General features: G+C 38.4%; 1 protein-coding gene across 1 annotated transcript; it reads left to right on the top strand.

Annotated features, from left to right (window-relative positions):
* The first annotated feature begins 4,392 nt into the window (after positions 1–4,392).
* Positions 4,393–6,942, top strand: kazald3 (Kazal-type serine peptidase inhibitor domain 3). Its single transcript, XM_067393943.1, has 4 exons — positions 4,393–4,894; positions 5,959–6,119; positions 6,601–6,748; positions 6,848–6,942. The coding sequence occupies exons 1-4, from the start codon at positions 4,393–4,395 to the stop codon at positions 6,931–6,933; spliced, it is 897 nt and encodes a 298-aa protein (XP_067250044.1). The 3' UTR covers positions 6,934–6,942.
* The last annotated feature ends 5,148 nt before the right edge of the window (positions 6,943–12,090 follow it).

Here is a 12,090-nt window from a genome sequence, read left to right on the forward strand (position 1 = left end):
AGAATCGATGCCCCCTGGTGAATTGTGGGACTTTTTAAGGAGCAAACATCTCAGTGCCCTGGAAGGTTTTTGTGATTGAGACAGCCCTTAAAATGGTGACAGCCCTGATCAGTGCCCTGACGACTGAACTATGGAGCTGATTGAGACGCAACCTAAGTCTCACATGCAGAGTTTATAAAGAGCACCAAACGCTCCTTTAATGAGTGTCAGGTGTGGCTCGTTATTGCTCAAGTGGAAGTGCAAGCGGGGGCAAAAATGACGTGGACAAGTCAAGACTACAAGTGAACTTTGAGGAGTGGATTCCAGATGCTCCAAAACATTTTCTATAATCCATAGGGGAATTGAGGGAGGGAGCATCCAGGGAATAACCCCAGGATGCAGGCTCACAGGGGGCATAAGGGAGAAAGGAGCCATGGGGAAATCTTGGCCGCTATACCCTAGGACAGGGATGGACAACTCCGGTCCTGGAGGGCCAGTGTCCTGCAGAGTTTATCTCCATCCCTGATAAAAACTCACTTGTCTATAACTTTCTACTAATCCTAAAGACCTTGATTAGCTGGTTCAGGTGTGTTTGATTAGGGTTGGAGCTAAACTCTGCTGGACACTGGCCCTCCAGGACCGGAGTTGTCCATCCCTGCCCTAGGAGATGACTGACAGAGATGGAGATGTCAGTGAGATCCCAGCGGAGCCATGGGACTGCAGGGACCTGGGAATGACGCTGTTTCTGGAGTGCAGGGTGTAGCCGGAGTGATGGATCCCTGGCAGCAGAGCGACTGAGGACCACGGTGGAACCAGAGAGAAGGAGAAGCCCAACTCAGGCAAAGGGATGGAGGGATGAGGCGCATGTAAAGGACTGGAAGTCTGTGGCGCAGGCAGAGCGAAGAATGATCAAGGTAGAGCGGAAGGGCTGAGGAAGCCCGGGGGAGCCGACAGGATGACAGTCCCAGGTGAAGCTGAGAGAGGGAGGAGCCACAGTGGACCCAACTGCTTGACAGGTCTAAGAGGAGAGGCGGGCATGCCTAGGCGGAACTATGGAGTCGACATCCCATGGCGGAGCTGGTGAGCATGAAGCCCAATGCAGATCTATATTGCATAGCAACACACTCGTAGGAGGAGCATAGGGCTGACTGGAGCCAGTGGGAACAGGGCTGAATAACTGGATTTCTTAGATATTGGTTCACAAGTCTCCTTGGACAGAATGAAGGGACTTTTTCTTTGTCAAACATGCGACAGGTAGTGAAGGTGGAAGAGGGAGAGCGGGTGGGAGCATCAACAATGGAGACTTGGATCTCCTTGACAGAAGAGAATTGTGACTAACCGGGATCAGCGGAGGTGGAAGGGCTTGGGGACAGAAGGAAATCCAGGCATCCAGAATATCTGACTGGAAAACACTTGAGCTTGTAGATATTGACGGATGGTGATGATCGTTGACTTCCTCATCTAGCTCCACCAATCTTTCCACTGGTATGGAAGTACAACCCGGCTCACACACCTTGTCGGATGGCTCAAACAGGACATATCAGAAGTCATAAACTCTCACGGGGTCCGTGGCAGTCATCACCACTGGCTCTGGGTCTGCAGTGGCCACAGGTTCTGGGTCTGTGGTGGGGGTGGGCTCAGAGTAGATGATTGTGGATGTCATCATGGAAGCAGACTGGGAGGACAGTAGCTGAGTGGCATCAAAGTAGCCGTCACCTCACTGACTGTATATGATGAGCTTCAAGATCCAAAGTTTGTGCTAGTATTACAAAGATGTTTTCTGCTGGCAACAGTTGGCAGATGTCATCATCCATTCCATTTCTGAAATATCCTGCCATCCTCCTGCCATCCTGAAATAGCCTCAGGTTCAAAGAAAGCTCCCACTGAATTCATCACGTACTATCTGGCCATTCTATATGATACTGGAGGAGAGCAGGTATGTGTTACATCCACCAGCTGGAGTGCCCTTGATTTCCACCAGAGGGCACTCCTTCCGTCTAGGTTATCTCACCATGGACTACATTTCCCACAACCCATTGCCTGGACTCATTATGTCTGATTACATCCACCAGTGTCTCATTATTCTTGTTAACAATGCTTATATAAATTATATGTTTTCTGTCTTTCATTGTGAAGTCTTGTAAGTGTCATACTGCATTTCTGAGCACTCTCTCCGGTTTCCTGTGTAATGGTTCTGACTTTCTGCCTGGTTTCCTGGATTTCCCTGTTTGCCTGTGTGTTCTGCCCTGTTATTGTTTGGATTGTTGCCCCATGGTTTTGTCCCTTTGCTTGTATTTTGGACTACAATTCTGGATTACCCGAATAAAGCTGAATTTGGATCCTCATCCTTATCTGGTAGAATCAAGTTGATTGACTGATTGATTAATTGATTGATTGATTGATTGATTGATTTATTGATTGAAAATCCAGTAAATCATGAACAACTGGAAGTTTCATGCAAATGTATTGGTTTAAAAGAGTAGGAGCCTATACAAAAACAACTGCTCTATTTTTAGATTTAGGTTTACAGTACATCTATTGTATGATTAGGCTGCAGGACAGTGAACCTCAAGGGCCAGAGATGCCCACGTGAAGCAACAATCAACTCATTTGTCTTTTATAGGCTACTCAGGATCTTCTGGTGACCTCAGCTGTAACGGTGATAGGATGTCCAAGATGTTCTTTTCAAGGTATCTCCCATGCAACTTCCATTTCTTACACCCTTAAACATCAATTAAACTTAAAAAAAAAAAAAAGTCTTCATTTGGTCATATTCTTAAACACACACACACACACACACACACACACACACAAACAGTTACATCTTTACTACTACTACTACTACTAATAGCCTGGAACCATGTCATGCAATAGGCCAGTGGTTTTCAAACTGAGGTAGCGTACCCCTGGGGGTACAGTACGTGAGGTGACAACAGGGGGTATGCGAACCTTAAAATATTATTAAAATAGAGCATTTTTTCTAACTGCCAAAATGCTGTAAATCCAGTACATTTAATCAAATCACCTCATCATTTGGAATAAAAAATGACTATATCCACACAAGCAGCATCCCAGACAGCAACATAGTGACGGGCCAGGTCCGGCCCACATCTGGTCCGCGTGTAATCCCAATGTACCAGATGTGGGCCGGATCTGGGCCACACTATGTTGCTGTCTGGGATGCATATGATAGATTGCGTGCAGAATCTGCTGCCTTAAATCGCGCTAAATTACTCGACAATGCACCTTTGTAAAAGTGGGGATTTATCACGTACTCGCATGAAGAACAAATATAGACACAGATAATGGATTAATTTTGATTTAAGACTCAAACTTTATCTGATACAAAAACATACCTTGTGTAAGTTCTTGTATTTAATGATGATAACGAGCAAGAATGCAGTTGTTCCCAAATATCCACATGACTGCAAACGTGACATTATTATACAACAGGTCAAAAAACAAAACGTACATTTTAAAAACAGTACAGTCAGTATTTACTCTATTCTGCAATGAAATAATAGTTCTAACGAAAACCACAGCAGAACTACAACACACGTCTCTGTTTCGCGAACAGTTCTGCGGCTTTGAACGAATCGAGAGAGTCATTGATTCAATGATTCATTCCCAGCCACTTTGCTTCGTTACTGAATGAATGACTCATAAAAACAGTGACTTGCTGCCATCTACTGGCGGTTTTAGTTTAATATTTAAAAGTTTTACTTAGTTTTACCATCATTGCATATTTCTCTATTGAGCATTTTTATATATTATTTTATGACATTATTTATTTTATAAAGTTATTCATAAAGGTAAAAATAAGCACTGGAAAATCAATTTAGGGGCAAAGATTATATGTATGTATGTATGTATATATATATATATATATATATATATATATATATATATATATATATATATATATATATATATATATATATTAGTGAACTTGAAAACCAATTCATATATATATATATATATATATATATATATATATATATATATATATATATATCAATTAGTTTTCAAGTTCACTAAAATTTAGGTATGTTATGTAATTAGAATTCACTTTGAAGTTAAAGTTTAGAGATATACCACCACCTAGTGGTCGTTAGCTTTCGCACGCTGTAAATACACTCCTTTAAACTCAATGTATCGTTTCGTAAAATTCTAATAAACCACAAAAATTCACCATGATTTTTCCCCCTGCATCTCTGGCATCCAATAGGACGAAGCTGTAAGTTCGCGGTAGTGGGGGAGGATAGCTGTGTTTATTTTCTTTCAGCCACAGATGGTTTCAGAGGCTGTGAGACAGAGGTAGAGGAGAACGACAGTCGGGGATGAAGCCGCAGCTTTGGGGGAAAGTTGCATTTATTGCATGCATAGCTGGGGCACGAGACATAAACTCTCACGATGTTAATGAACATAGTTATGTTTGCTGTTTTGGTTCTGAGCGTCAGACCTGGAGAAGGTTTCCCCAATTACAAAGATGACTATATGGACGAGGACTTGGCCACTTTCGACTATTACAAAGGGACGGATGTGTTTGATGAGGGGAACAGGACGCAGGAGTGTGAGGAGTGTGTGCCGGAGCTGTGCCCGCTCGCGCAGGGCTGTAGAGCAGGGCTGGTGCAGGACAGTTGCGGCTGCTGCTTTCAATGCGCCAACCTGGAGGGACAGACCTGTGATCTCGGCCAGAGAAATGTCTATTATGGATTGTGTGGAGAGGACATGGAGTGCAAACTGGACAGGTCGGATGGAGTAGACGGAGAGGAGCCAGAAGCTCAGTGTGTGTGTTTGTCTCAGAAACCTCTGTGTGGCTCAGACGGACAGACCTACATGAATGTCTGCAAATATAAAGAAGCGGCTTATTCAAATCCTGGACTCAATGTGAGCGACGGGCCGTGCAGGACAGGTATGAACAACACAAACAATAGACACAGCCTTTTCCAACCATTTATTTAGGCTATTTACATTCTTTATTTAATGCATGGAATGGTTTTTATTTTTCTTTCTTTATTTCTTTCATGTGGTACAGATGTCTCAAGAGTTTTCCTAACCCTATTTATTTGTTTATTTATTTATTTTTTAATCTTATTATTTATGTATTTTTGTTCCAGATGCATTTAAATTAATTAAATTAAAAAAATTTTACCACCAGTATTTCATTTAATTTATTTTTTATCTCTTTCTTTCTATATGGAATAGATGTTCTTCAGTGTTTTTTTAATCTAAATTTATTTATATGTTTATTTTCTTTCTTTAATAAATATAATAGATGTCTTTTTAAAAACATTTATTTATTTTCTTTTTTTCTTTCTTTCTACAAATGTTGTGCAGATGGGGTACAGATGTTTCAAGAGGTTTTCCAACCCCATTTATTTATTTGTTTATTTATTTTTTAAAAATATTTCTTTATTTTTGTTTCAATAAAGTAGATATATTTCAAAATTGTTTTATTATTATTATTATTATTTTACCACCAATATTTAATTTAATTTATCTTTAATCCCCTTCTTTCTACATGGAATAGATAAGTTTCAGTAGTGTTTTTCTAACGAAAATTCATTTATATATTTATTTTCTTTCTTTTATAAATAGAGCAGAAACGTGTATTTTACAACCTCTATTTATTTATTTATGTTATTTCTTTAATAAATAAGGTATAAATGTATTTCTGTATTTTTCTATTAATATTTTATTTTATTAATTTTTGTATTATTATTTAGCTCTTGCTTATTTTCTCACACACATGGAACTGAAGTGTTATCTCAAGAGTGTTTTTCTCTCTGAGCTGCCAGCACTTGGGAATTTTGGACCTGGCCCCTATAATTTTCCCAGTAATTTTAAAGAGGGGCTTTATGACCTTTAAACTGCTCTTCAAGTCAGGCTGACATAGGAAGTCGTTTTTTTTTTTTTAATGTGATCCCTGATGTGACCTCTTTCCTTCTTTCTGTTTCTCTGTCTATTTCTGGTAAGTCCCCGTCATCAAAGTGCCACCACATAATCTGGTAAATGTAACAGGCAGCAGTATAGCATTTCTCTGCGAGGTGTTTGCATTTCCCATGGCACTAGTGGAATGGAGGAAAGATGGAAAAGAGGTCATTTTACCGGGTGATGATCCGCACATATCTGTTCAGGTAAAGTATTTCCAAAATGTAAGAGCACTGTTTTAAACAGAAACTCTGTGAAGTAATAGTTATAGCCTTGACTTATGTGTAGGTCCATACATCTGCAGCCACAGAACTTTACAAGCTCTACAGATTCCACATGTCATTCATAAAAGTCTACTCATCTCATTCCATGTGTCTGTTTATTTAATATTTTGGCTAATGATACCATGTTAAAATTATTTAAATATCATTATATCCAGTTTTTCCCACAAAACGACTGCAGAAAATGTGAATAAAGCCAGCAGTTTTATTGGAATATTGATGTCTAACTGCAGGTGTTTATGGCTTCAAGATTTAGGACATTTTGGGCGTTCCTGATTATATGCCTTAATGAACTTGTCAAGAAATACAAAAGTTATATATGGATCTCCTTCCCTGGCCTATACAGGAAAAGTTGAGTATTTCGGGATCCACCTCAACCTTTCCATTTTCCCTATTTTTCCTGTAGTCACGAGGTGGCCCTCAAAAATATGAACTTTCCAGTTGGCTGCAGATCGAAGAGGCCAGTCAGACGGATTCTGGAACATACAGGTGCATTGCTCGGAATGAGCTTGGGCAAATCTCAGCCACGGCAATTTTAGGAATCCTGCCGCCAGGTAAAAGATATACCCTGAACTGTAATGACAATAATACTTCCTGTTCCATTACCATTAAGTATAATCTGTTTTATTCTGTCTTTTTTTTTTTCTTCTCAGATGAGATGTCTGTCTATTTGGAACAAAACATGAATGAAATGAGGGGCTATGACCAATTACAGGACTATGACAGGGATTATTACTAAACTTCAGACCCTCAAGAAAACCTTTTTTTTTTACTCATAGACATTAAATTTGAGACATGGCAAGAAGAAGACACTCAGGCTGTAAACGACTGTAAAAAAGTAAAAACATCCACCCCAAAGCTTTTTCTGGATAATCATAACATAACAGGGAAGTGGTGGGGAAGAAGCTTCAATAAATTCCCAATGGCACAGGCCTCTAAATTTAATGAAAAACACACAATGATATGAGTGGAGGAGTGATTGGAGTAGTTTGGGAGCTGCTAGAAGCTCTAAAATTAAGTACAGAGAGTCAGAGAGTAGCTACTTGAGCTGAATGTCTCTTTTGTTTCTCCAACAATCTACCCAGACAGCAACATAATGTGGCCCAGATCTGGCCCACATCTGGTACATGTGGATTACACGCGGACCAGATGTAGGCCGGATCTGGGCTGACACTATGTTGCTGTCTGGGTACTTCAGAGTGACAAATTGAATAACAAAACTATACCAGTAAATTGACTAGCACAAACATTAGTAAATCACGTTGCATGATTCATTTAAGGGGTTAGTTCACCGAAAAATGAAAATTACGTCATTAATTACACACTCTCATGTCGTTCCACACCCGTAAGATCTTCGGAACACAAATTATGATATTTTTGATGAAATCCGATGGCTCAGTGAGGCCTGCATCGCCAGCAATAACACTCCCTTTTTCAATGCCCAGAAAGCTACTAAAAACACATTTAAATCAGTTCATGTGACTACAGTGGTTCAACCTTAACCGAAAATACTGTTTGTGTGCCAAAAATAACAAAATAGTGACTTTATTCAACAATATCTAGTGATTACAAAACACTGCTTCATGAAGCTTTGAAGCTTTGTGAATCTTTTGTTTCGAATCAGTGGTTCGGAGCATGAATCAAACTGCCAAAGTCATGTGAACTACTGAAGTTTAAAAACCTTATGACGTAACGAAGCCTCGTTTACTGAAATCGTGATTTTGGTGCTCTGAACCACTGATTCGAAACAAATGATTCGTAAAGCTTCAAAGTTTCATGAAGCAGTGTTCTGAAATCGCCCATCACTAGATATCGTGGAATAAAGTCGTTATTTTGTTACTTTTGGCACACAAAAAGTATTCTCATTGCTTCAATGATTCACTAATAAAGCTAGTTTGTTAGTTTTACCACACAAAAAGTATTCTCGTCGATTCAATGATTCACTTATAAAGACAATCACTTGTCACCACTAAAATGTATAGACTTAGAGCCTTTAAAAGGGCAATGCTGTTCGAGTACTTGCTGCTGTGTGCTTAGCTTTTACGCCAACTCAGTTCTTCACAAACCATCCTTTTCTACTCAAAGCAGAATGTGTATCAGCCTCTGAGTTTATGTGTTTCCATATGTGGCATCCCTCTTTTACTAGCCTTTCCTTTGAGTGTGTGTGTGTGTCAGATCTGGGTGAGCCAGTTGAGCACACAGCTGGCTTTAATATACCTTTATATGATCTCCTGTCTTAGGACATAAACGCAGAGATCCTATTCTACAGGACATGTGAATACAGGTTGCACTCATGGGACGTTTTTTGATGAAAATACTACAAACAACATCAGGCTACTTATTGATATACAGCAGACATCTCTTAACCCTCTAATTTCACCTCTTAGTGGATAACACCTGTATTTAACAGAACAGCCATGGATACCAGAGCTTTTTAACCCCCATTCTCTCTGCTGCCTTTAACTCAGAGTAATTATGGTAACAGCTATGCATGTAATGTTAGGTTATGGTTTTGGTGCTTTAATAAAATATTCCCATTTTGACACTATGTTGTTTCAGACCTCTGTTAAGAGGACTGGGAAACTTTTGATGAAGTTTTACATAAATGTATTGTACTGTAATTTTACTGTAAAAATACTAATGCAGAGTTATACACTAGACTTTCTTTTCAAAAACAGTAAGTGTAATAAACCAAATGTAACAACATGTGGTTAAGGCTCCATTTGCATTGACTTCCACCCAACAGTCAACTGTTAAAGCAATTAGCCTGCAAGGTCTAAATCACTTCAAACTGAGAGCACCCTGGGACATGCTCGTTTCCTCTAGCCTTAAACAACCAAACATTCTGCAAACACTATGGAAGCTTATGTCTGCCACATAAGAAAAATATATATATGCGTAAAAAAGGTATTGCGACTTTTTATCTCACAATTTTGACTTTTTTTCAACAATTGAAGTTATATCTTACAGTTCAGACTTCTTTTATACAATTGTGAGATTATATTTCGCAATTGCAAGTTATTAACTCAAAATTCTGAGTTTACATCTCACAATTCTGACTTTTTTTTTTTTTTTTTTTTTTGGAATTCTGAGTTTACATTGTGCAATTTTTCCACAGAATTCTGAGTTTACATATCAGAAGAATTGTCATGCAGAATTCTGAGGGGAAAAAAGTCAGAATTTCGGAGTTTAAATTTCTTTCTGAGTTTACATCTTGCAATTCTGACTTCTAAGGGAAAAAAAAGTCCAAGTTGTGAGATAAAAATATAACTTTATACCAATGTACAGTATAGATTTACCAATGTATCAACTTTATGGGTAGGCTATATCTTTATGGGTCCCCTTGTCACAGGGTTTAGGATTACATTCCTAGTTTTACCCCCAATATTGGCTCTGATTACAGGTTAAGTGTTTGACCTCCTGATGCATTGTGATTTTTGTCACAATGGCAGTTCTCCTCAACACAAATGTGCACATTTAGTTGTTACAAGCAGTCGATGGTTCCTGTTTCATTGGCATCAGTTATTTTTCTTTCCACAAATTCTATGGAAAAACTGAAAAAATATTCAGGGGATTGCGTGAACCTCCAGAGCCAGAAGTGAGGGGCTTCCCATCTCTGCCCAAGAATCCACTAATATCCTGTGTCCTGAAAAGACATTACTGGCACAGGGATGGAGACCAAAAACAGACTGAGCTAAAAGCCTGAAATTCAAACAAACAGCTTTGGGAAATGCAGTAGACAACCAAAAATATGTGCAGAAGTATTCATATAGATTGGTTGGAAAAGAATAGTTTCTGATGCTAAGAACAAAAATAACAAAAGCATTGTCATTCATTATTGTCTTTTTGGTTTCCATCAACTACAATCACCACAGGCACTCAAATCCCCTTCACGCCTAATGCTAAACCATGACAGCCACTTAGAAATGTCTCTCTGCTTTCCAAAATAGCGGCCTCTATCTGATTTTAATAAAGGAAAACAGTTCCAGACTCTTAAACAAGACATTCCCATGCTTTTGTTTTCCTTCCAGTTTTGTGGTAAATGAGATCCATGTGCTTTGTGAAAGGTCATCAATCTTCTGAGTGGATTTATTGTAATCAATAAAGTGAGAGTCGAAGACAACAGGAAGAGTTCATGTTCATTACTGAGGAACAATAACAGAAAAATGAGGAACAACATAGGCAGTAAAACTAAAAACAAGCAGTCAGATGAACTTTCTGTCTTAGTTTTGGCAGTGGTTTATTATTAATCTTTTACCATTTAAGCCTTTCGGCGTTCTCAAATTATATATATGTAAGAAATTAGCGATTATGTATACCGTCAATCATATTTTTGTGTGACAAGCGATCAAAGAGAAACGTGTGTGGGCCCGTGGTGCGTGACAGATGATGTGCAGTTCTGATTTCAGGCCCTAGAGGGCAGTAAGAAGATACTGCTTACAGTCAATGCTTTGCAGCTAGAACGAAGTCTTCCATACTGATGATTAGCCTAGTCTTATTTATGATTAGAGGTTCAAACGAACCCTTAAGCATTAAACATGGGCATATATTTAATCCCACACTGTTTATAAATGATAACAGACAGTTATTACACCTCAAATTGTGTGGCTTGTTAAGCACAGAGCCGTTAAATATCAAATTTCAACAACTCTCGTTAAGCAGAGGTGAGCAAAGCGATCTGCCCTATTTAATGATAAACCAAGCAACTTAAACTTGCACTGACGGATAAATTTGAATATCATAGAGACTAATTTCAGCTTACTTCATTTGTACTATAGTAAGAAACCACACGTGAATAGTAACTACATAGCAACGTCCTAAAATCTTCTTTAAAACATGTTCATATAGCTCGACGGAAAATACAAACAGCATTACGTTGTCATCATTATGGCAACTTTTACACAGGCAAGTATCCATTTTTCTTTAGAATATCTTTTTCTTTAGAAAAATCTGTTTGATTTTGGTCAACTAAATACAAACAATCCTTGAGAAAAGGATTTTGTTTGTATGTCTGACAGCTGTGTTGTATTAATGTTGCAGGCCAAAAGGCAGATGCCTAATGAGTGAATAGTACTGGCATTGGGTCATTACATGATGATTAAACACATTTAATTAAATACATTTTATATCAAAGGCCTTTAATGTGTAACCAATACTACAAAAGCACATGCAAGTGTTTTTCACTATTTATTTTCTTTTAAAGCAGCTTTACAGAAACTCATAAGGCACACAACAATAAATGCACACATGCTAATTATTATCTAGTTACACAAACTTATTATTAGCCTATTGTTTATTAAATAAAGTAAATGATTTAACGTAAGACAAAGTTAAAGATTGAGCAACTGGAGAGCTGCAGGCAGTGGTCAGTATAAGTACCCATCGCTGTCTTGCTGGTAAGTTGGTGTGTGTGTGTGTGTGTGTGTGATGGAAACTTGACACACCGTAGAACAGGAAGTATGCAATTGACCACAGACCCTGAAAAAATAAGACCTCAGATCCTAAAATAGCTCTCATGCGACAAATATAAATCAGTGACTCTCTTTACATTACCTGTTTGATGAATACTTTGGAAATTAATAACAATTTAAATTCTCAAAAAAAGAAAATAATAATAATATGAGACAGCAATATCCTCAGGCCTTGTGCAATCAACCTAAAAATGTAAAATTCTTTTATTTGCCCAATTTCTTTGTGTTTAATGAGTTTAATGGGTTTAAAATGTTTTCAAATTTAAATAGCGTTATTGTTTCCTTTAGTTTGGGTACAACATAACGTGAGGAAACTCATGATCTTGAGTAATCATTGTGGCTTCGACACACACTCTTGCACAGCTCTGCAAAGAAGTGTCAACTCTTTTGGGCTATACAGGAAGTAGATATGGCGGAACTTGGAG

This window comes from Chanodichthys erythropterus, chromosome 9, assembly GCF_024489055.1.
Source record: "Chanodichthys erythropterus isolate Z2021 chromosome 9, ASM2448905v1, whole genome shotgun sequence".
Classification (NCBI taxonomy): Eukaryota; Metazoa; Chordata; class Actinopteri; order Cypriniformes; family Xenocyprididae; genus Chanodichthys; species Chanodichthys erythropterus.

Excerpts from the sequence above, each read along its gene's own strand:
- kazald3 (XM_067393943.1), top strand. The coding sequence starts at position 4,393 with ATGTTAATGAACATAGTTATGTTTGCTGTTTTGGTTCTGAGCGTCAGA. Across the intron at positions 4,895-5,958 it reads CGACGGGCCGTGCAGGACAG|TCCCCGTCATCAAAGTGCCA; the intron begins GTATGAACAACA and ends ATTTCTGGTAAG. Across the intron at positions 6,120-6,600 it reads ATCCGCACATATCTGTTCAG|TCACGAGGTGGCCCTCAAAA; the intron begins GTAAAGTATTTC and ends TTTTTCCTGTAG.